This window comes from Apus apus, chromosome 4, assembly GCF_020740795.1.
Source record: "Apus apus isolate bApuApu2 chromosome 4, bApuApu2.pri.cur, whole genome shotgun sequence".
Classification (NCBI taxonomy): Eukaryota; Metazoa; Chordata; class Aves; order Apodiformes; family Apodidae; genus Apus; species Apus apus.
The window spans coordinates 87,579,451-87,605,805 of record NC_067285.1 but is presented as its reverse complement, the minus strand read 5'-3'; the positions used below and the strand labels follow the sequence as shown (position 1 = coordinate 87,605,805).

Below are 26,355 nucleotides of genomic sequence, written 5' to 3'. Positions count from 1 at the left end.
AGAAATAATTCTACTACTAGTAAAGCAGATAACTCACATTAGACATACTGGGGCACAAATTACCAGCAACTGATATTAAAGATCTTTCAAAATTGTTTTTGAGTAGTGCGAGTAGCCTGAGTGGAACAGAAAGACTTCACCTCAATAGTTAAACAAAAAGTTAACCAGACAAACCACATATGTAGGCACCAAGACATGGTTCCACAGTATGACTTTTTTCCATTTTAAATTAATGCTGCAGTCTACTCAGTGCAACATAGGCAACGCTTCAAGAAAATAATTATTTTTCAAGATATATTTACTGGTAAAGTAAACTTTTCAAATTCAGAATCCCAAAGTACATTTTTTTTTAAGTGAAGATTTATGGATGGATGAGGTGCCTAAAAGAGCAAAGGTCAGAATTATCAGTGTTCCAAACACAAGAGTCCTTATTTTTTCATCTAACACTTAGTTAATTATCTCCACAGGGACAAGAAAACAAGTAAAGAGTAAAGTACATTTTGTGACCAATTGAATAAATAAGTGGATGCTTTTCCAAGACTACAAGAACCGCCAAATACACATAGCTTTAAACTTAGTTCAATTTTATGCAAGTACATATTTTGAGCTTCGTTGGCCAAAGTGCTTCTGCTCCATTTTCCACTTGACAGAACCATACATACGAAATGACCTCAACACACTTGTGTTCACAGGCAAGATTTTTCAAGGCAGTAAGGGGCTGAAATATACCAAATATATTGCTTTCCTTGTCTGCAGCCTTAGGAATACAGAGCTGTCTCTCCCAGTAGTTTGCCTCTGATCGTGTCCAATGCCGGATACTTGCAAGGAATGCAGAAAACTCTCATACTCCACAAAGCCAACTGGACAACACTTCTGTTAAGGGAGTGGGATAGTTTGCCAACTAAGTGAAAACAATTCAGTAGGACAGATGACGCTCCTTATGTTTCCTAGTTAGTTTAACTTCCAGATGTTCTGAACTTAAAATATTTTTGTACTTCTTAAAAAGTTTCAGTCACCCTCTCTAACAGCAAGGGCCACAAAAATAACTTGATCTCAACCTTTGTTTAGTTAACTTCAAAAGTCGTCCAGTTCTGAAACTGTTAATAAAGAAGTAAAGAATGCCAACTACTCTCTAGCTCTTTGGAGAGATGAAAAGTAGGCCAGTATGAGATGCTGTTTGGCTGGCTTCTCCAGAATAAGGCTCTGGACTTGATGAGCACTAAATCTTACGGAGGACTGAAAGCAGATGTCACAGGCTTATTTCTAGGAGTGTATGCTCATCTCCTGCTGACACAAACCCATAATCTGTTCTGGGCCTGATGGTCACTTTTAAGCCTCTCTCCCTTTTCTGTTGCAGGAGCACTTGTATTCAGACAACGCCACAGTCACAGGTATGAGCACAAATGGCAAGTCCTCATTACAGGAGAAGTCCATCTTGGGGGTCTGAGCAGCCCTGAAGTACACCTGAATCTGCAAGGGAACAGCAGCTTCCTGCTGCCTGCCCCCAGCAGGTGTCTGCCACTGACAAACAGCTGTGACCAGCCTTCCTTCCTTGCTGGCCCTTACTGACTCCCATTCTTCCTGCCACCTCAGCTGCAGGACACAGGCACTGGAGCTCAGCCACTCTTCCCTGCCTGTCATGGGCTTTCCAGGGCATTCCAAGTCACTCCAGAGAGATGGACCTTCAGAGAGGCAGAACCTCACCTGTCACACGTGTGAAGCTGTGTACAGCAGTGGTTTTCAAGGATGTACCAGCCATTGACAATGGTGATAACTGTGCTGAGGTTTAGCAAATTCTGGAATATTGGCTCCTCAGAGCTTTGTTTTTAAATGCATGGCCACTTCAATCCATTACCTCCTTCTTCATGCACTCTACCATTCCATCTCCCCTTTTAACTGTTAAATCAGTTGGAACAAAAAAGTAAGAACCATGTCTAGCCAGCATCTACAATATGCTCTTGTTGCTCTCCCAAATACAAAAGCAAATTTCAGAACTGCTTGAATAGATAGATGAAATCTTATCTTCCAGAACTAAGTTTCCTATGAGTTGCTATCTATACCAAGCTTCAAATTAAATACTGGCATACCAGAGTTTCTCAAATACCCTTCTTAATTTTGATTAAATATGTATCATGGTCATATTTTGTTACTTTATTTTTCACCTCTTCCACTTCGTTAATAAACACCGCGCACTAGGCCAAGTCCCAGCCAGAGGGTCTCTAGACCTAGAAAAACAGCAACCCTTGAAAACAGTAATTCACTGTGAGTATAAACCAACTTGAAATCTGCAAATTTGGTTGAATCATGTCCTTGATACTTTAAACTTCTCAAAGAAATGAACCAACTCATTCGTGTTAAAGAAACATGCCCAAAGGATTTCAGGTGGCTTGTGCATGTCCTCATTTAGCACTAAGACATATGTTTTCAGACACTAAGTACTTCATCATGTTCTTGGCACTCTGTCCTGGAGAGAGGGAGGTTGTTGCTCTTCTTTGGTACATTATTCACAGGGCTGATTATTTCTCTGATGATTTCTGTAATATTTCTGCAGCTGAGAATGCCCTAACAATCATTTTGGGTGGTAAGCAAATAAACAGGGATGGAAAACATGATGCTGTATGAGTATGTACATATGTAATTCACCACGTCTCTTGTGTAACAAGTCATCCTTTGCAAGACTGAATGATGAGGCTTATACAATTATGCCAGGAAAAAAAGGACTGGGTAAGCCACCTGATTTTACTATATTGCCACATTCTGCCTCAAGTCTTACACTGAAGAGAATTCTCAAGCACACCCTATCTTTGGTTTAAACCCTTTGGTATTGGCTATTCTGTGTGACAACTTTCATTTCTACACCATTTTCAGCTACTTTCTTCAAGTTTGCTCACCCCGTTTTTTAACTAGATGTCTCCTTTCTTAACATAAAAAAAATTCTGAAGCCCTTTCTGTTGTTTTGTAAGACACACAAAGGTACTTATTGCTGATGTCTACAACCACTCCAGTGTTCCAGTAAAGTGCAGATGCCACCCATTTCTGCTGGGTGCCAGATACACATAAGAATTGACATCTCCCAACTCATATTCATACTCTCCTGCTGATGTCAAACACAGTCATTATGGGTGGCACACCCTATTAAATGAAGATACCACAGCACACAGCCAGTTTTATCTTATTTCCAACCAGGCTGCTTCCATACAGATATAAATAACAGCAATTGCAGTAAATTTCCTTTGCTTGGACTTTATTTTTTACTAAGTCTTAAGTTACCTGCTCTTGTGTTTTTAACCATGTCTTGATCATCACAAATGGACAGTCTACAAGTACAGTGCCTTTGAAAAAAAGACAACATAAACCCTCAAATTCAAAACTTCAAAATATTTCAAGACTGAGAAGTTTGTTTAGACATGTTAGAAACACTGCAACTCACTACGGATTCCAGCCAATAAAAAATACTGCTACTGAGGACACCTCTCGAAACAATACTAGTTAGTAGTTTCTGCAAAAAATCAGATAGCAGTTATATGTGTTCAAAAGCTGATTAATCATTTTAAGTGAATTAACTATACTTTAGCACATTTGCAATTCAGAGATCCATAATTCACAGTTTACACAAATAAAATAGTTACTTCTACCATGCTATATTTTAAAACTCTAAATATTAATTACATCTACTTATGACCTGCATTGTTCTCAAAGGAGATTATTTGACCTGTGATAATCTCAAAATTAACATTAAAAAAATCTTAAGACATTGTGTTATGAATCCTAGTCAGAACACTATTTAAAAAGACAGTAATTTAAAAATCATTTGTAGGGCATGGCTTTAAAAAGCTGTGTAAAGCATGACTGTAAGTATTAGGAGTGGATCTTCACGTTTGTGATAAACCTTTATGCATGCTCTGAAATAAACTAAATATATTTGCAAGTAAAAGCTATTTAAATTTTTAAGCTTTTAAACCACAAAGTCATTTCTCTTAAACACACGCAGTATAAAAATAACAAGGTACATTCATATTGTATTTTTGTTTTAAAACTTCACAAATGTTCTTCTGTACAGTGATGTTTACTCCCAACTATTGTGAACCTTATGTAAACTGCCTAGAGAAAGACCACATTAATATAGGGTTTTCACAGTAGTTTTTTGAAGACAAAAAGACTTCATACTGAAGTTAATATAAGCTTTGCAGTATTACATGAGCAAAGAATATAAATAATGAAATGATAGATTTGTAGAACTCCTGCAAGAGCAACACACTTCTGTTTTCTTTTGTAGAATTATCTTCAACTCTAATCACAACCAGACATGGAAGGAGACCTTGTCACAAGTTCATATTTAAGTGTTTGGGTTTACTGTCTACAACAGAAATTGAAATTTAAAGGAAAAAAAAGACTTTATCAAAAAATTCCACACACATAGAAAGGCTATTGTCACCACACTCCTTTCTTAAGAGTAAGGTTATCCGAACAGTCCTGCATCCATGTGCCAACTACAATTTAATCAAAGATAATGTACTACCAGCATAGTATTTCTCTGCACAGGGTTCTATATTTCTCTTCCATCTGCTAACTGGTTTATAGCAGTGAAGTAAGTGAGGTATGAGACACAAATAAGACATACTTTAACATTTTCCTGGGGTTTGAATCATTATGCATCTTAGAGCACAAGAGACTATTTAGCATGCAGTAGGTTATTCAACGAACAATGAATGACAAGGCAACTGTAAGAGACAAAAATACCTTTACAGAAACTTTGTAAAGTAACTTAACCTAGGAACTCTTATTCCTGCAAAAGTCATAGAATAAAAACAAAAAAAACAAAACAAAACAAAAGCCAAACAAACAAAAAAAAACAAACAACAAAACAAAAAACCACCAAAAAAAAACCCCAAAAATAAAAAAAACCCACCTTAAAAATAAAACAAGAGCTTAGAGGAAAACACATTATTTGCCGCTTCAGAGTTAACTGAAGTCTTTTATTTAACTTGAAGTGAGTAGCTCCAATATCACACCTCTGGTCTTCTTAAGGTAAGTTCAGATTATGCATAATACAGTAGTCTAGTCATTAAAACCAAACAAAAAAAAACTCTGAGCTACACTTGGTTTCCTAAACAAGAACAGCAAAAAGCTATTTACAGTCACCTGCAAGAAACACTGTCCTAAAATACTGAGGGAGAAATTTTGCCTCCAAATAAACATACTGCAATAGAGGAAGCACATGAGGCATTACAAAACTTGTTTATTTCTCATACTATTCTGAGTAATTTCAGTTCTGGATTAAAGTATCTCTACTAACCTGTTTTGTTTCAACTTTATTTCATTTCAATATAAAAGCACTTCACATTACCTATCACAGCCTCCTGTATATAATACATATTTCCTTTAACCAGAAATCAGGACTTACTAAGTCCTGGGACCACTCCCAAACCCGTTTCCAAAAGCTGTAGCTGTTGTTGCAGTAGGAGAACCCAGTGGGTCTGCACATTCCACACCATCCTTTTCATCTCAACAATTAAAATAAAGATCAGTGTTTCAAGGTACTTTTTTCAGACAGGATGTGTAAAAGACAGAGATTTTCTATCAGCATTTTTTCCTATTTTCTCTCCCCAACGTAACAGATTTTAGTGTGAACACTTCCCAGAAAAACCTGCACTTCAGGGGTCAAACTGATACTCTGCCATTAAAGACGGACAAACCAGTGCAGAAATAACAGGTAGATGTGAAGTGCTGTTTTCCTCCAGTCATAAAGGAACATAACCTCCTGAAACACCATTTGAGAGATGGGAGACAAAGGAAAAGAAACTGTTAAGCTGTTTAAAAGAAGAAGAATTGACTCAATCAGCTGAGCAGCTATGAGATCAAGAGCTGGGTAAGAACCTTCAGCTACCTAAAGCCACCCTTATCACTTTAGACTTCTCTGCTTTCTCATGAAATACACTGTACTGCTCCACCCATTAAGACTTCCTTCACTTTTAAACTCATTGACATTAAAGAGTCCCAGTCTGTCTGGACCTGGCATAGTAACTCAGTAACTCTTCTTCAGCCCTCAAGCTCTTGCCCAAATCAGAAAAATATGCATAAGAAGTCCTCCCTTTTTTCTGTATTTCCAGTGTTTGAGCAAAAGATCAACAAGGAGGATTAAAATTTACTCCTTGCTAGCACACTTTTTCAACATTTGGGACACAGCACTTTCTAGTGCTCAACTGCAGAAACAACAGCACTAACATATTTCATGCATGTCTGTAGATGCTAGCATGCCTTTTGCCACATTCAACACGCTCTTTTGCGGCAATCATAGTATTTAATTTTTCCCAGCCTTTATTTCAACTTCTCCTGTGTTTTTTCCATCTGGAATAGTATAATTGTGCATCTGTGACCTAAATCCCTCTGAAGTTCAGGATGAAATATGTCTGTCAAGTTGAACATGGATCAGCTGCATAGCCTTGCAGCAATGGAAGCAAACCATGTACTAGGTGGCATCAGCACAAATGCAGCCAGCAAGCAGAGGGAAGTGTTTATAATCCTCTATTTAAGTACTTGTGAGACAGCATCTGGAGTACTGTATGGAGTTTGGTGTGCCACAGCACAATACACATTAGAGTGAGTCCAATGAAGGACACTAAAATGGCTTGGGGCCTAGAGAAAATTAGGCACAAGAAATAGCTGAAGGAGATGGGCTTGTTTAGTCTCAAGATACATAAGCAGGGAGGTGATGTACTTACTGTCTTCAAGCACATAATGAGTGATTACAGAGAAGACTAAATCAGACTTCTTGGAGGAGTAGAGTGAGAGGACAAGAAGCAATGGCCACAGACTGCAGCAAGTGAAAAATCAAACTGTACATAAAAGAGAACATTTTCTCTATAAGACAGATTAAGACTGGTGCAGGGTACCCAGACAGACTGTGGGATTGCCATCCTTGGACATACTCTAAATTCAGCTGAACAAGGTTCAACACCTCTAGTCTAACTCTTAAGCTGTCCTTGGTTTGAGCAAGGGGTTGGACTAGAGGACTACCAGAGATCCATTCCAATGCAAAATTTTTCTACATTTCATCCATATTTGTTGATACTTATCATCATCTGCTAAGCTGCAAGCAGTCATCAAAAAGAGCAAGCTTCCTGCTACGCCTTTTCAGGTAACTTCATATCACAGAATTAGTTCTCTAGGATGTGTTTGATAAGAAAGGATGCATATCCGTGTTCCCAGAACGAGCTTTCTGCTACTGTCTTGTCTTTCTCTTTACCACCAAGCCTCTGCCATGCTGTTGTCCCCACACTAGCAATATCCAAGCCCAGTAAGCACTCTACTCACTGCTCAACTGTTTTAGTTTGGTGGTTTTTTTTGGCAGCGGGGGAAAGGCCACAGGAGTGGCTCCGGTAAGAAGCTGAGAAGCTCTCCCTGCTCCAAACCCTGCCAAAGAGGCATTAGAGGGACAATAGATTCACCTCAGCGATTAACATACGAAAGAATTGAGATAACACCTGAGCAGAGAAGCACATGAAGAAGAGCTGTGCTGGAGAAGCAGAGTGGTGCTGGTGGTTGGTGAGGAAGAAGCAGAAGAAGGTGCCCTAGCAGAAGTTTCCCTGCAACCCATGGCAAGATGTCAGCTGTCCCCCTGCACTCGTGAAGGAACATGGTGGAACATTCTCTGAAGGCGCCAGGAGGGGTGAACTTGGCTGGTGGACTTGGATTTTGTGGCCAGTGGATTTGCTGCCAGTGGACTCTGACTGCCCAGCTTTGGAAGTCCCCGGCACCAGGTAGAAGGGAGGATGGGGTAACATATGCAAGCCCTGCTCTGTGTGTTGTCTGTGTCCTGTGTGCATTTGATTAGTATGAAATTAAATTATTATTTTTTCCCCAAGTTGAGTCTGTTTTGCCTGGGTCCTTAAATCAGTGAAGAACCCTCCTTGTCCTTTGTCTCAACCCATGAGCTTTGTCCTCCTCATCCCAGAGTGTGTGTGTGAGGAGGGGAGCTGAGTGAGCAGCCACGGGGCTGTTCCTTTGTTGTCGTGTTGGGCCCAAACCACGACATCAATGTGCACAGGATTCAAACCAAGAGCATAAGTATTTGCTCACACCTCACAAAGAACACATTTCTTTCAACTATAGGAACACACATGTACTAGACTGAAGAAAAAGGGATGAAGGATAAATTGCAATAGACACACATGAACATTACTCTTCACATATTGGTAACTCTTGACGAAGATGATATTTTGGAATAGTCACTACGCCATTGAGAACTGTAGAAATAAATGGATATTATGTCTGTTTCACTTTGCAATGTTACACCAGGATGAAGTTCAGGGTCTCAGTGCTGTTGAGTATGGTTCACCTAACTAAACATATCCCATTTTCTGATAGTTACTCTAAAGTATGTTTATTTTCTTTTGAGAAACTTTTTTGTGTTCTCAAGGATGCTAGCCTTATGTATCAAGACATGAGTCTGAAAAAGTTCCAAAAGATCATCTTCATAATGGGATGGGGAAAGTCCAGGGAAAGTCCAACCCCACTGTACTCAAAGAGCATTCTCTTGGGAATGGAAAGGCCTGTACAGAAGCCCCCCAAATAGGAATGTACCCAAAACTTTGAGAAACACTTCAAACTCTTCAAAAACATTACCACTCCAAGAAGCTAAAAAGCCTTCCTGCCTCTGGGGATGAGTGATGCAAGAAAACATCTGCTATATTGACCATCCCTGAGATTGGGAACAATTTGCTTCAGGTCAAGAATACATTTTTAGTTGCACCACAGGGAGAAATCAGGAACTCAGTATTGCAACAGGCTGGAAAAACCAAATCCACTTGGCTAGATAGTCCCATACTGCAGGACTTCTGTTACTTGTGATGAGGCAAAGAGCAGATTTATTTAACTCAGGAATTGCCTACTCAGGATCCAGGCTGTGCAACGGAAGGAGTTCACGCCTGAGACAAGCAGCATGCCCTTTCCTTGGAAAAATGCCCTGAGAACACCAGTGAGCCCTTGGAGCAGCACTATATGACCCACCGTCAGGAACTGGGGACTCTGGACTAAGCCAGGCCTGTCTCAGTCAAATTGGAAGAGGAAGTTTTCCACTCCATGAGAATGCCTGGAGGGAGACTTCGGCTGCTGCCTCACTTATTCTGCAGCTTACTATCCCAATGGGTTTGGAGACCACTTAACAGGCAACAGAGAAATGTACATAAGCAACCCAACAACCAGCCTACACTATGATCTCTCTTCTGTGTAAAGGGGGCCATAGTGTCTTCCAAGCCTGGCAGTTACACAGGTACCCATCACTTACCTAGCATTGTGCTTTAGAAGAGATTCAAACACCCCACAAATTCCTTTGAGCCCTGTGGTGCTAATCTGCCTTCTTTTGTAAAGGACCTCAAACTCAGACTGACACTGACTCACTACTTGTCACTATCACAGAACTGTCCTAATGGTTGGCCAGGGTAGATTTTAGATATCTGAGATGAGACTTGATTTATCTGGAAAGATTTGTATGAACTTACCTACTTTATTACAGCTCATTTTCTCAGCAGGTAGCTTTTATCCCTAAAGTTTATTCCAGGAATTGATGTTATTGATTCTTGAATATCTTTACATAGATCTTCTCAAGAATAAATACTATGCTAAACATTGTTACAGTCCAATGCAACTTCTAATTGAAAAAAAAAAACAAAAAACACATTTCACATTCTTTATATTCTTTATGTCTTTAGACAAGGTATTAATCTACAATTTCCCACACATTTTAAGGTACTTGCCTAAATCAAAATGTTATTTCTTATATCCAGGCTAAAATTTCAGTATCGTCCCATTTCTATTTAAACAAATTTTAGAGTTTAATTCAACCCATGCAAACCAGCCCATCTGAAAAACTTCCAGTACTCCTCTTTAGTTCACAAAGCCTCAGGCTTTGCTAATTTTGTAGTAAGCTTTATTTTTTAAACTGTATTTGTACAGTTTGAATGGAAAGAAACCAAAAGGCTTTTATTCTACCAAGAAGGGCTCGTGTAACAGCACACTGCACTTTGTTTCTGTTACTGTACCAAGTCCTTCGACTTTCACCAGTCTCCATGCCAGTAAAAAGACACAATAAAGGAATTCAGACTTGATCAAAGTCTACTGTGCTCTTTTCAAAAAGGAGAGCAAGGGTGTTTCTAAAGCCACAAAAGAACATTTGTAGCAATGTTTTTAACACTGCCACATACTATGCTAATAGCAAAGCTTTCAACAAGAGATTCATGGGCTGCCACATTCAGAAGATGATTAAGATATGCATCAGACCTATGAAGAACAGAAGAGGAAGTAGAGGAACGGAAAAAACAGTAATCTTTCCATGGTACTCTGAGTCAGGCTGCTGCCTCAGAGCAGAACTCCTTAGACAGGCTCACTGTAAGAACTGAGCAGAAGCAATCCCTTTCCAGTATTTACAGTCTCACTTGAATTTAGCAAAATGTTTTAAATTTCACCAAAAAGCTATTCTGATGATCTTCTAAACAGTCTTCCAAATAGCTTTTCAAAAAGAGACATATCTTTAATTAAAATATTTTATGTAAATTCCAAGACTTTTATTATGCCAAAATAATGTACACCCACACAGTGGGATATCTGACCAGAAAATGGCAAATATTGATCCCAGAAATTTATCAACATTCACTTGGGTAAATGCAAATGCAACTGCCTCAACAGCAAACTGGAGCTGATGTAGTTCTTAAAAAGCACTGTTAGTTGTTTTTTGAGGGTTTTTTTCAGTGTGTGTCTAGCTATATAGGGAATATTTTAATCCCTTTTTATTTAAATGGGCAGCTAGCAAAAGACAGCTTGACCTGTTTATGTGCAAACACATACTGTTTTGAGAAATGTAGCTAGCTGAAAGGGTTACGGTGAAACTTAGATGTAACTATTATAATAGTACCATGGCTTTAGCACATTTATAACATCCTATAAAGCGGAGGCCCAATGTCAGCAAGCCCAAAGCAATACCAAACAAATACTCCTTCAAAAGTCAGTACTGGCAGCACTACTAAACTCCACAGGAAATTACATCTTCAAAACCCATATACCTATGTATGTATTAGGGACGGAACAGATTAAACAGTAAGTAAGCTGGATGTAGAACATGTAAAGCCTTTATACAGGCTGGAATTCTGCACAGTGCTTTGCCTGCCTTCTCCAGGCTAACCTCAGAAAATCAAATACACTACATAGCTACACAGCTCAGCTTTTGTTCCATTAGGAAACAGTAAAATAACCCCATAGTTTTGATTTCTAGTTGTTTTTATGGATTACCACCTGGCACTTTGTCTCTCTCTGTGATGCAGCTTCCTAAGACTTGCAATTCCTCTTTAAAAAAATAAGATTTTTAAATGCTTACAATGAACAGCTATGGACAGCTTACAAGCCTGTGCTGCTTGCTGAACTTTGTAACAACAATGTAGTTCTTTCATTCACAAAATGAAATTAGAGATAAAATACACACTTTCCTCAGACATGTATGGAAGAATAAAAAAAGTAAATCTTCCTTGAACATGGTATAAGACCACTTAATGGCTCACCTGAAAATTTGAGTATGAGACAGAGACAGAAAAGGAGATAATCCTGCCCTATTTACAAATGTCATGGCAATGGTCTTAAATTTTATAGTGGGCTTGCTCCAAAACTTTAAATAAAATGTTGCTACTTCATCTTCAACAACCTTCTTTCTATACTCATCCCTTCTGAAACAGTCAATGGGACTTCCAGACATCACCACTACCATTTTCCTTGCTACAACTAATAAAATTAATTTGGAAAACAAGAACCCCTGAAAGTAGCACTTCAATCTACTCAGCTCAAAACATACGACCAAAATTTCTGTTTTCCTTTATTTCTCTTTCTCTTCCTCAGAATTCCTCTCCTCTTTCCACTCCTGCAGATTTCACTGGGAGAAGACAGAGTTCCAGTGGCCTGCAGACGTTTGAGGTTGTTGTTGAGAAGAGGTGTCCCCTTCTGTAGTTCCCCTACTCTCTTTGCCTTTCAGGAGGAGAACACATTCAGAAGATATTAGCAAACAAGAGCTTGATCTGTGTGTCCTCCCACAACGCTGGTGCTCTTGCCACACACAGTCATGCAAAGACAGAGTAAAGCTGGGCAACAGGCATGTTGCTTGCAGGGAAACGTGGGCAAGCACATGCACACGTCAGAGTATAAGCAGCCTTTTGAAGCCCTGAAAACAACAGAATTTCTTTTCCTTGCACTGAAATTATGGAAACAGGATGGGAGTTTCTCATCACTGCGCAGGGCTCCCATGCTGCCAGTGTCACAAGTGATGCAGGTTTTCAGGCAGGTGGCCACTGCAGGAGGGCTCAACTACACCAAATGGAATTAAAGTTTTGCTTTCATATGTGATTCACTCCTTATTTTCAGGTGGTAAAACAAAAGCAACAACAAGTAGTAGTAAGGAAAATATTCTTACCATCTAACATAGAAGGTCTTAGAAAAGAGAGTAAAAGGCAACTTGCATGCTAGGAAAACTCTGACATTTAATATTACAGCCATAAAAAAACTCAGAAAATACCTGAAGTCTTGGGAAAACCAGTGTGCAATCCACCAAGATATTCTGATGCAGGCCAAACCTGATGTAAAATCATAAAATATCAGGTCTAAGCACAGAGCAGAGTGAAAGCATTTCCTTTCTCTCCAGCCTCTTATCACAGCCGCAGAGGAAGGAGCCTTTCAACTAAACACACTAATCGGGACCAGAGAAGGCCACAAGAATTTTTCCTTCTCAGCAAAAGCAGCAACTTATAAACAACACAATTTCTTGCTTCCCTACAAAGAAGCAAGATGGTCTGTAGCATGATGAACAAGCAATGAACACTGTAAAGAGGCAGATCATTAACAAAAATGTGACATGGGACAATGTGACATCTGGGTGTGAGTTTCAGGTTTTCTGCACTTAAGTTAAATAAGGAGTTTTGATTTTGGTGACTGTAGTGTCCTCATTTCCTTCTCATTTTATCCCTGTTTATCATTTACAAGAATGCCTTGAATTTTCTTTCACCCTTTGAAGCTAAACTACAAAGTTTTAACAACTGATTATTATTTTGGTGCAAGATAAATTAACAATTCACAAAATAAATAAAGTTCCATAAACATTAGTAAATTACAGTTACACTTTAGCAAAAAGCAAGTCTCAAGAACTACAGCATCAGAAATTTGTTTCACTCTCAACTTTTAAATGTTTCTACATAGCACTATGTTGGGCTCGCCTATGGCAGACATCTAGGCTGCCATCAGAAGTGTCAGCTAACATGATTAACAACCAGCTTATTGCAACCTCCACTGGATACCACAGGCAGGGAACAAAGAAGAAAGGATGGCTGATCTAATAATTCACACAAAGCAGCAAAGGTGGCAGATAGTTACCTCTCAAAGATGGGAAGTAATTACTTCTAAAACAAACCTGATTTTCAACATTAATTATCTTTTTTTTAAGACATATGTAATAGAAAAACAGTGGGGGCTTCTTAATTTTACTACAGTGAATACACACACACACATTATCAGTGAAAGCTTAAACAAGATTTTATTATTTACTGTGCCTTACCTCCTTCAGACAAATTTGTAACAGCCCTCTCACAGCTGCTCCTTTTCCATTTCCTTAAAACAGCTTACAGAATTATTGTTGCAGAGATCTAGTATTTCTGATTAATAATCTACTAAATGCATGCTCTACATATTTGCGAAGACCATACAATACATAAAATGTTATAGTTGTTAAGGTTCATGAGTTGGCTGTACATCTAATTCTTCTTCTACAATATCTTGGCAGTTTACTCTACAGTCCCAGATAAAAGTCTAATACTATTATTCCATGAGGACCTTCCTCTCTTGATGAAAAGTTCAGCATAAAACAATCTTACAGCATGTAAAATGCAAAAAAATTATTGTGGTGTAGAGCAGTATCAGTTTTTATAAGCCTAACATTTGATCAATTCCTGCATTTCACCAAGTATGGTAGATAGCAAGAATGAGGTTCTAAAAAAAGCTATTAAAAGTCATAGCATCACAGAATCATTAAGGTTGGAAAAGACCTTCAAGATCATTGAGTCCAACCGTAGTCCAACTACCACAACCACTAAACTACATCTAAATGCTTCTTGAACGCTTTCAGGGATGGTGACTCCACCACCTCCCTAGGCAGCCCATTCCAATGCCTCACCACTCTTTCAGTAAAGAAATTTTTCCTATTATCCAACCTAAACCTTCTCTGGCACAACTTGACACCATTTCATCTCATCCTACTGCTAGTTACTTGGGAGAAGAGACCAAGACCAGCCTCTACAACCTCCCTTCAGGTAGTTGTAGAGAATGATAAGATCTCCCCTGAGCCTTCTCTTCTTCAGTCTAAACAACCCCAGTTCCCTCAGCCTCTCCTTGTATGACAAGCCTTCCAAACCCCTCACCAGCCTCATTGCCCTTTTCTGGACAAGCTCCAGGACCTCAGTGTCTTTCTTATACTGTGGCGCCCAGAACTGAACACAGTTCTCAAGTTACGGCCTCACTGGTGCTGAGTACAGGGGCACGATCACTTCCTTACTTCTGCTGGACACACTATTTTTGATACAGGCCAAGATGCTGCTGGCCTTCTTGGCCTCCTGGGCACACTGCTGGCTCATGTTCATAATGTTGTAATTTGTATTTTTAATGTTTTGAAGGATTCAGGTTTAAAGAGTGCCCAGATACGGCCTTCAGCTTAAATGCTCCTGAGCATGGTAGACTTATTTCACCTAAACCTGCTACCTGTATATTGTAATCATATGCAAGATCTGCACAAATTCCATCACATTGGCTGCTATTTACAACACCTGCTTTCAGGACACAAATCCTGCAGACTTTTTAAGAATAGCCAGATTCTCATGCTTTGCAGAATAAAGACAAGCAGCACTGCTAACCATTTGCATGCCTTTAAAACCCTCCTTCAGAGAAATCCATTGCTTCACCACTGCTTTCAATCTTTTTAAGGTTGTTGTATTTAAAAGAAAACACTTGCCTCTTATTTACCACAAAGATCCTCTGGTAACCACGATGCTCTCCTGAAATCTCTTGACAAGAATGGAGATGAATGAAGGATGTGGGCTAGTTTTCCCCAAGAGGGCTAACTGGAAGAGGAGCTGACATCGTCTTTCACATTACCACTAGCTAGGTTATGTCAAACTACTCACCCATGCTCATCTTAATAGGTAAATTTTCTCTGCTCGCAGCCTCCACAAGGTGTCTCCTAGCCTCCATCACAGCTTCCTTCTGCTTGAGGTTCATGAAGGACTCCCAGAGAGCTTTGGCAGCTGCATCACTAGAAGAAAATGATAGGGCTACTCTAAACATTGCTTGAATAATGGAGTAGGCTTAAGACAACATTTATATTTTAAGATGAGTGCCTCTCCTCTGAGGTGGGCAGGATAGAAGCAGAAAAAAAAAATACAGAAAAGCTTGATTTTTCTTAGTAGAGCAATTGCTATAGTTTTACAGAAAAAAGTCTAACTTTTTTACTACTAATTATAAAGTGTTAGAATTCACATATAATAAATAAGCATGCCAGCCTTAAAGTAACCACTACTGTTCAACCATGGAAATATCAAAAACAGTCCAAACTTCTTCAGTTACCAAAAAGCTAAGGAAAAGAAGGGCTCTAACTTCCACATGAGCATTTAAATCCCAAAGCCAGTACTTCCAACACTGCAGGCTGTTGGTATGGTTTGATTAACTTCTGTCCCTTTGGGTTTCATGGATTCTCCTTATGTGAAAAGAATAACCCCTACCAGAATGGTATAACTGTCCTTATGATTTCTGTATTTACAGAGTTCCTTTTTGTTGTTGCTGTTGCTAAGCTTAAATTAGGATTTTGTGTGGCCCATCTGCACTTAGTTCCCTGTCATTCTCTGTCCGCCAGGACACTGATTTGTTGCTGTTGTGAATGAATTTAGCGTTTTCTCAGCATGGGGGGAGGAGAAGGGACAAAAAACCCTTGCCTGGGGCTAAAGCCACACATTGGGATTAATTGTGTTAGATTTTTAAAATTCTTATTTATTTTCTTTTTTAAAGAAAAAGCTTCCCTCTGGTTCTTCCTCAGGAGACATTTAACTCCTAAGTATGTTTTGATGTCATTTACAACATGCTTATAAACATGCCAAAACAAGCTTTGTTTCACAGAAAATAAATGACCCCAACAATTCATTTGATACCCATAACAGAGCAGCTGTGCTTAGGCTCTGCTGCAACGACAGGGTTGTAGTTAGCAAATCTTTGCTATCTCCCAAACCAGGTAAGAGGATCACCAAACCCCACTCCTGTCATTCCAGGGACCCACATCCTCTGTCAAAGGACCATGGGAAGAAGGTTGAATTACCCTTCTGAAGAAACCACAAATGAATAGAAGAGTAAATTTCATCTTATTGCCATGCTTTAAGAAAGGGAAAAAAAAAAAAAATCAGATGACCTGACACAGTCTGCCCATTTCTTTTTCACACAGTGTAACTTGATGTTCCTCTAGTGATGGAGGCAGGAGGTAGCTATAGATAGCAGCTCCCTCTGCTCCATTGCCAAGTGTGATCTGAGCACTGATGCTGTGCACTGCTTGTGGGCAGCAGCTTCACCAGAAAAAGCACATTGATTTTTAACATATGATAGTGCAAGAAATAAGAAAGATATTTCCAAGGCAACTAAATGGCAGACACAATCTCACTTAAGTAATGGATCCTTGAGTATGCTACCTTTAAAGACTATTTATTCAATTATTATGATTCAGTCCTGCCGATTCAGCAGCACTTTTAAATGCAGCCTGTTGATCCTGTTCCCATCACATTCACAGGGTATGTCTCACTGTCATTTACAAGCATGCCTGAGGTTTGGATTGCAAGAGGCCAGCACTTTGCCTGTTAATTAATCCCTTCCTGAACATGCAGTTCCAAATACAAACCTATAGAGACAGGGAATTAGGCCTAAACCAGCAGGAAGCTAGTTTTGAAAGTACTTTTTTTTTTTTCCTATTTGAAAGAAAAGTCAAGATTCTGTTTTCTAAGATTTTTAACCTGTTCTCATTTTCCCAATTCTGTTCATCACAAATATGATGGGAGAGTCTCACATAAACACAGACACCAGGAGCTAAGACTTTAAAACAAAGGGAAACAAACAATATAAGGAAGCTAATGCAAAAGTCTCCCAAATTTTGCAAAGGGTTTTGTAGTGTCATTGTTTTCACTCCTGCACTTCATATTTAGCAAATAATGAAGTATGGAAAATTAATCCCCAAAGCATCTATAGATCTAAGTAAAAGTCAGAATGTACATAGTATGGTTGCACCATTTTTCTACCTATTGCCCTTATTTGCTGCTCCCCCTTTCCACACCATGTGTTGATCAGTCCTGTCCATTTAGACTGCAAGGTCTTTGAAAGTAATATATACTACACTGTTATAATCACTGCTGTAAGTCTGAGCTCCTGTTGATACTTCTAGTTGCTCCTAGTTTAAACAATAAAACCCCTGCAAAATAACAGATTAATTATTGTTAACTCAAAAAAAAACTAATGCACTAAAACAAAATGGGGAGGAGAAGGAGGGATCCTTGCTTTTTGCTTTGTAAACTCTTTCTTCCTACTGTAGACAGAGTAGTTTTTCTTTAATCCTAAGTTCCTAAGTTTGCATGATCCCTCAGAGTTGCTTTAGCACACCAAAAACAGAGAAAAGCAAAACAAATGCGGTACAGCCTAAAAGCAGATAGGGGCTAACCACACTCCTGTGTGCTTGGATCTCTGTAGAATCCACTGAGTTTCTGTAGACATTTTTCTTCCCACTGCTTTGCAGAATACATTGTGGTTTAGGTATCATACATAGAACAATACATAAACAGGATGAGATCAATATATATTAATAGCTCACATACATAGCCAACTGACTAGGTCAGTCAACAGAAAGCAACAGTTGTCATGTGAAGCCTTTTCTTTTTTAAAAAATATAATAGAGAAAAGATAAACAAAAGTACATTTTCTGCTGAAAATGCTTTCTCCGCTTCCCCTCCATTACCCCTTCAGAGGAGGGCTTTTACTTTGAACAACTGCCTGTTCTCTAACTTCATCAATGAGAAGACAGGAAGAGCTGCTGGGAACCAGTCAGGAGGATGCAGAACAGGGCTCGTGTTGCCTCTTGCCTGATCTGAGAAGTTACCACAACATTTTCCTTTTAGAAATTTCTAACAATCGGAAATGAGATTATCTTATCCTCTCCTTTTTGTGAGGCATTTGTCTGAGACTGCCTTCCAGGTCTTGTCATAGTGCCCCTCCCCTCCTTTTTTTTGCCATCTGCAGTTCCTCTGCTTTTGCCCTAACCCAAAGACACTGGTGCTGCAATCAGTGATTTGTATGGGATTCACTACCCCAACTCGAATTTCTCCTTCCTCTTTGTGAGAAACGATGCCCCCCTGGCATCAGCTTGCGACACTCTTGCATTCCTTGACTTCCCAAGGATTATTTTGCCTGTTATCTAGTGAACTGCTGCACTCTGAAAGTAATTTTTCTGAAACTAAATAGATGTAAAAAAAAAAAAAAATGTATTACAAAACCTTTGAAGATATTGTCTGAATCATGCTGTTTTGCTTAAGAACAAATACATTATTTACAGTTACACTATAAATACTGATTGGGAACTCTAAACTGCCTTTCAAAATAAATGTCCCAACAGGTAAATATTACAGTGCACATTTCTGTGCATCCCTATTACAAAATGTTTTGCAGGGCACAGTAAGCCTGACAAAGAGAAGAGAGCACTAAAATTCTGGGATTTTTACCATTAGCCAGTTTCATCAAAAAGCTTAAGAGTTTTGCTCACAGGTTTTGATACCCTGTCCTTTCCTTTTATCATTATGGTCATAGTACCAAACTAACCAGCCATGTCAGAAAACAGAATGTAATAAAAAATCAAGTGTAGCAGTTACCTGGTAGAAAAATTAGAAGTTTACTAAAAAAAAACATTGTGGTATGCCCAGAGATAAGGCTGGAGTCTTTGAAAAGCCCTGTTAGCTACAGCTAAGTCATTCAATACACACAAAGCCAGGTTTTTGACAGATAGCTGATAATTGCAAATTTCTCCATTCCTCTCGTACGTAAGTGTTACTTTTTTTTTTTAATTAGTAATTTTATGTTCCAAAGCTAATTAAAATTTAACTGCATATAATTTGGACATTAAAACAACAACAAGAAAGGTTATAAAGAGGGAGAAATCCAGACACCTAAAAAATGCAGCTTTCCTACTTCTGGTATTGGCACACCAGTTTTCAAAGCTCAACCATGAAGACACAGAAGGAAAAGGACCAAATTGTCAGAGCCATAGTCTGTACGAATCCTAAAATGAGACATCAGCTGGCAATAGTACCAGGAAAGAGGTGCTGTTGAGAAGCAAGTCAGAAAGACTGAGCTGTTCTATGCTAACCAAGGATAGCTGGACGTGGTTCAAAGCAGCTCTAATTTGCAGATTCCAGAGGCACCCTTTCTGTAAAGAAAGGTAGGACAGATGGAAATATAAAACTAAAAATCAAGGATAAAACAAGTTAGCTGGGAAGTGGCTAACTAGTTGGCTTCCCAAATGTACAATACTCAAAGGAAAGACCACTCAATGAAATCTGCTGTTCAGTGGTAGCAAGTCGGTAATTTTTAAGCACAGCTTAAATGCCTGAACTAGTTTGCTTGATCTAGACAATTACACATTGATAATCAAATGCCTAATCTTGAATCTGTTAAAATAATTGTAACTTATTCTCTTGATCTGGTCTGTTCCAGTCAGCAAGGACAATACCCCCAAAGTTATCTGACAGGCAGAAAGTGCCCCTTTTTGTGATTGTCTGTAGGCTTAGTCGCAAAGCTTCTAATTTTGAACGCATTTAGAGGAGGCTGGTGGCACTGGGATGTGCTGCTACCAAGCTGGAAGTAATAGCCTGGAAACAGGTGAAATAAAGTACTAGTCAATGAAGAACAAACTCTCAAGACTAGATGCAAACCTAAAGACAAAGAGAAACCTGGGGACACTTACTGCCCTGAGGGGACCAATGCACAACACCACAGTTTCAGACTTGGCTGAAATGATGATATGCCTTTTGCTTCACATTACCAGTACAGAACGATACTTACTTCCCTTACTGCACCAGGTCTTGTCTATTACTTATAAATTATTAAAAAATGGTCTTTCAGGTCACTAATGCAAGAACAAGAAGCCCATAATTGAAAATATGTCCATATGAGTCCAGGGCAGAGCCACAAAGATGATTAAGGGAGTAGAACATCTCCCTTATGAGGAAAGGCTGAGGGAGCTGGGTCTCTTCAGCTTAGAGAAGAGGAGACTGAGGGGCAACCTCATCAATGTTTACAGGTATGTTAAGGGCGAGTGTCAGGACCACAGAGCCAGGCTTTTTTCAGTGATGTCCAGTGATAGGACAAGGGGAAATGGGTGCAAACTGGAACATAGGAGGTTCCATGTAAACATCAGAAAAAACTTCTTTCCTGTGAGAGTGACAGAGCACTGGAACAGGCTGCCCAGAGAGGCTGTGGAGTCTCCTTCGCTGGAGACATTCAAAACCCGCCTGGACGCCTTCCTGTGTGATGTGCTCTGGGTGACCCTGCTCTGGCAGAGGGGTTGCACTAGATGATCTTTCAAGGTCCCTTCCAACCCCTAAGATTCTGTGATTCTCTAAGTGTTCCCCAATTACAATTCTGTTTTCAGATCTACCACTAGGCCATTCTAAACACACTTAGCATTTATAGCATAACAAACCTTTTCTTTCAGTTACATGTAATCTTTGCCGTGTTCCCAGGCTTACTGAATTGCAGGTCCAAAGTCTCTCCCATAACCTTTTCAAAGGCCAAATTTTGAAGTCAGTACCTACATGCAGTTTCCTTTCCAGATCTCCTGTAGCTGAAATTAAGACAGAAAAAGGTGAATTTGTACAATTTTGGTTTGGTTTTAAACTGCTTGGGGTCAGATAGAAGCACAGCCTACATCAGAAACAGCAAGTAACCAGGTGGAGGACATCATATGAGCAAGATGTTAAGGAAGGACAAATAAGCAAAGGTGGTTATTTCTCCACCTTGCAAAGGAGACACAAATTTTAAGAGATACTTGCTGACACAGGCTCTGACTAAGTGACAGAAAACGAGTGGGTTTCAGAAATCAGCCAGCTAAAATGACAGCATTTCAGCGTAACAAAGCAGTTGTGTTTGGACTTCTACATATGAAAAAAAAATCAGAAGGAAAACTGTGCTAGTCTCTAAATAAGATAGATTCTGCGGTTATTGCATCAGCAGAACTTTCACCTCACGTCTATACAGCTTTACAGCTCAGACACGCCTGTGTACTTTCACAAGAGGAAGGGAGGAGGGAAAAATTCAATAAAGACTAAATTAGAGCTTCACTAATACCACAAAGCTGCCCAAAACTGAGTGACTGCTGGAAAAACTGAGTGTGCTGCCAAGGTACCTTTTGCAGTGACTCACATTAATTTAAAGAAGCTGCAACATCCACAGTAAATCTTCGCAACACAATGCCAGGGTGGTTAGCAGACTGTTACTATGAAGGACAAATCCATGGCTGGCAATATGTCATCCCAATACCAACAAACCGAAGAGCAACACAAGCCTGCGATAAGATGCAACGATTTGGCTGTGAGCCTGGAGTGAGGGGCCACGTATCAAGAGACATCCTCCCTCCTCCAATTCGCCCGCTGTTTCGGAGAGAGCAGAGGCTGCACCGGATATACTGCACATTCCTGAAGACAACTGTGGGGGGACAGCCAAGTTCCCCACTGCACCCCACTCCACGCACAGCAGCCCCCACCAAAAAGAATAAACAGTGACACATGAAACAACCTCCCCTGAACAGGCCGTGCTCTGCACCACGGGAATGCTGCAGGGATGCTGCAAGGATGGGAAGAGCAGACCTCCAAACCACCCAGACACAGCCGGGCTCAGAGAAAGAAGCTGCTCTTCATTTCACCCTTCTGAAAGTTATCTAACAGCTCTAATATAATTTATCAAAAAAATTCTATACAGCAACAGGTATCAGTATTTACAGGACTTCAGTCTCTAGTGTCGCTGTGTACTTGTGTGCATCCAAAGTGCCTGCACTCCATGCGCTGGTCAATGTGTGTTCAACTGAAGATGCAGGAATGCTTTCTTCAAAGAAAAACACAAAGAAGCCCCAAATTTTTATTTTCAGATAAATGTAAATTTCACTTCCCCAGAGTGGACTAGCACCTTTTATTTCTAAGAGAGTATAATGACAACTTTTTGAAGTTTTAAAATAGCTCTGAGCAGTGGACTGTTATTCTGCTGTTGGACATGTTATGATGATTGACAAATCTGCTCAGCCTAAATAAATGCACCACACAGACAGCAGAAACTTTATTTTCCAATCCATCCATCCTAACTTTAGGAAAACAGGTAAACAGAAAGCTAATGTCATCTTGTCGTTGTAAATAACTGTAGAAAAAGCACTGGATATTACCAGCCTCACCACGATTTAGTAAATATACGGCCAGATGGCAAAACACACAAAACCATTAAAAAAAAAAAAAAAGCTCTTCACAGCCATTCAGCTCAGAACATTATTTTCATATCCTCACTTCCATGTGCATTAAAATGCCCTCTCTGTATTTTTTTTTTTAATGACTAGAATATGCAAATGGTACTTTAAAAAAAGTCCAACAGCCAACATTAAAGAACATAAATGTGTTCCTGAAGAATTTCATGGTTATTTCCCTGTTTCACTCCAAGCCCTCAAACCACTTGGTGGGTGTAATCTGCTCTAGACTCAACTGTGGCTGTGTATTTTGGCACTGAGTCAAAACAGAGAGGTTATTGTTTGATTTATATGCCAAGAGCCTCTTAGATAAAGGGCTAATGGCAGGCTGATAGCTTCAGCCTTTGCATGTGGTGTTTATATAGACCCTTCTTTCCTCTCCCTCTTTTCTGTGTAGACTCCAGGAAGGCTGTGTCACATCAAGTTAATTAATTAACTCATACTAGCATAATTTGATTAATAAAACAATTGATTCACTGAAGGTCATACGGAGTGCTGTTAAAACACCAACTTTTCTGCCTCAACAATGCATGAGATTTTGAAATTTGCATTTTTCTACAGAGCAAACAACAATTTTAAAGCAATAATCAGATTGCAAAAACTGATGGAAGAAGCTATGAGAAATTAGATTGCCAATTGAAGTGCACTGCAAAGTCCAGAAGATATTTCAGGACTTCATGAGATATACGAGCAAAAAATAAATCAAGTCCTATAACAGGATGGGTCACATAAGAGCATTTTCTATATGGTTAGTTCTGTATAAAAATGAACTTTCTCAAAACGAAAATCAGAGGCCTTGCCTTTGTAATATACTTTGCTATTTACTATGTCCAAACTAGGAGCATTTCATAGTATGTATAAATATTTCTGTACTGTTAACGCACTCCTATAAGGATTATAACCCTATATGACCAAATTATTATTTATTAGATGTTAGCAAATTTCACTGTCATATTATTCAATTAGATTACTTTTCTGAAAGACACAAGCATAAATTCTGAATTAAAAAAAGCTATTTTAAAGGTACAGCAAAAATAAAACCCGTTACAAATAATCCAGATTCTTCACAGCCTTTGCCACCAACTTATTTAAAAACCCTTACTTTAAAACAGCAAGCAAATCAAATGGAAGCTGCCAGGCATTTTAAAAGCAGTTTTGAGATAATATTCAAGGTATTGCAACTCAGCTTGCAGCTGGCAAAGCTAAAGTGTATGAGCAAAAAAATTGGAGCTGATGATCAGCCCCAAAGTTTTCCAACAGATTCTCCTCTGGACTACCTGAAATATTTGCAAGTATCAAGCATTAGAAGTAATATTTTTATCAGGAATTGATTGGTCAGTTCACTTTATGTTGTTCAATATAGAGGTATACACACCAAGAAAGTACAGTATTAATTAGACTGATCCAGTAGATCTGTAAAAAAAGACATTGTTTGCCACTAAAAGTCATAAATTAGATTAATTTTTGGTTTGTCTCCCCTATTTTGACCTTACCAAGGATTCCCTAGTGTCAGTAATACTGACCTGCTTTGGAAATCAAACTGGGAAGCAGAGAATTTGCTTTGCCTGCTTCCTGATCCTATAAGGACTGCCAGGCAGCTCCACAGGATACAGCCTAAATTTTCCTTCATGAACGATTTTGCATGTAGCTGACCCAACATGGCCACAATGGGCAGAGCACACGAGTTGCTCTTTGAAAACTCCAGCTCATAAACAAAGTACGCTGTCTAGTGCACCAAGGAAAGTTAAAGCACAGCAATAAGAGCAGGAACAGTTCTATATGCAAGTCATTTTATTCAAGCTTTTATATTTAGCTTCATACAAGCATGTCTACAGATACTGACACTTCAGGGCAATGCTGTACACTCAGGCAAGGTAACTTAATTTTTGCAGTCATTTGCAAATGCAGGATGATAAAAATATGCTACTAGGAGAAGAGAAAATCAGATTCACCAGACATGACCAACGACCATGATCAAGAGGAACAGGAAAGCATTTTTTTAATGTGTTACTGAGTGTCACGAGAGAATAACTTTCGGCTCCTCCTACAATGAAGTATGGGACAAAATTTTCACGAACATAATAGCAGAAGTCTAAAAAATGCTGAGCACACACAAAATCACAAACTCATTTCAGACAGACAGGAAATGTGAGAAAACTATCTCAAAAAAGCTTTTAAAATAACATCATAATTTTAAGTTGCAAAATCACTATCTTCCATATAAACTATTGTGTTCCAATACAGCCATGACTGCTATACTCCAAACCAGGAAGAAATACACTCTCTGCTATCAACGTAGCATGGAGAACTTAAAAACAAACAATTCAATAGGTTCTTATAAACACAACCAACACCACAACCCCAAACTGCCCCACAACAGCTCTGTTTACCTACAGCTCTTTGCTTGGGGCTGAATTCTTTCCATCCCCTTCACAGATAATGGACAGTAAATCAGACTCTTAAAATTTGACATATCTTTGGTCCCAGAGGTGAAAAGAATTTCAATAAAATTTAAGAATTAATTATTAAAAGTTGGCAAGGATTCAGTTCACATCAGGAATTGATTAGTAAGAGAGGGGAAAAAGTCCTCCCAACAAAAGTGAATGGGAACACAGCATTCTACATTTTGGCCCTTTTTTATTATTATTTTAAAAAATTTTAAGAGAAACTTTACTTTTCTGGCTCATTCACATATCTATTTTACAGATGGCCATACTTATAAAATAGAATATGCACACAAATCTGATGACTGTGGTCAACCACCATCTGAAGAAGGTTTGTCACTTGCCAAACCCACTGTCTTAAGTTTTATCAAACATTTCCTCAATCCAAGCATCATGCAAACTTGTAAGGACAAGCATCTTAACCACAGTCTCATTTCATGTTGAACTAAATATAGACATATTTATTTCTATACATATACATACTCTGATACACATACAAGAATTTTTTTGGCTTTAGAAAGCCAGAAAGTTTAACATACTAACTTCAGCATCCATGACACAGAACAACTTTACTTGCTTACAACCACATACATACATGAGGCAACGCAGCTGTGCACAGAATGATGTTATTGAAAAGTAATGCAGCTCCACTCACTGCCGCCTCCAGTATCAAAGAGTAATATGACATCAGTGTGCATTAAACTAAACTAGAGAAATCATTCAGGAGAGTAGAAAAGTAACCTGTGGGCTGGATTTTGCCGTAACAAAAGGCAGCACAAACGCACATGCACGCACTGTAACTGAAAAGAAAATTCATTTATAAATCCTCTTATTCTATTCCATTTATATAGATTAGTAATACCAACTTGCTGTATCAGCTTAATATTAGAAGAGTTGCTTCGTGAAAAATTTCTTAGAAAACATTCAGAGATTTTGCAGTAGCATTTACTATATACATATACATTTGAACTGATATGGTCACATTCATTAATCCTTCAGACAGATGGCACTTCTACAATGTTTCATCTCATTATAAACAGCCAATACAGCATTTTCCTGTGTTAAAAACAAAATTACACAGTCCAACAAATAGTCTGGGGAGCTATGGATTCTCATCACCTTTTTGTTCTGTTTGTTTTAGCTACTCCCAAGATCATTAATATCCACTCAAACCTGTAAACTTCAAGGTCAACCAAAGGTGAAACATAAGGAAGCAATATAATATGGAGCATTCAACTGGACTGTATACTGTGAAACATTTAGGCAGTTTCCTTAAACTATACTTTCTTTTCTTCTTTCTTAGTAACAGAAGAGATA

The 26,355-nt window shown here is 38.9% G+C and overlaps 1 protein-coding gene across 1 annotated transcript in view; it reads right to left on the bottom strand.

Moving 5' to 3' along the window:
• The window catches only part of SCFD2 (sec1 family domain containing 2), a 198,953-nt gene that overhangs the window by 149,520 nt on the left and 23,078 nt on the right, over positions 1 to 26,355 (bottom strand). The window contains exon 3 of the mRNA XM_051619182.1: positions 15,201 to 15,328. Coding sequence (XP_051475142.1) covers positions 15,201 to 15,328 — 128 coding nt within the window. The remainder of the gene's footprint in view (positions 1 to 15,200; positions 15,329 to 26,355) is intronic.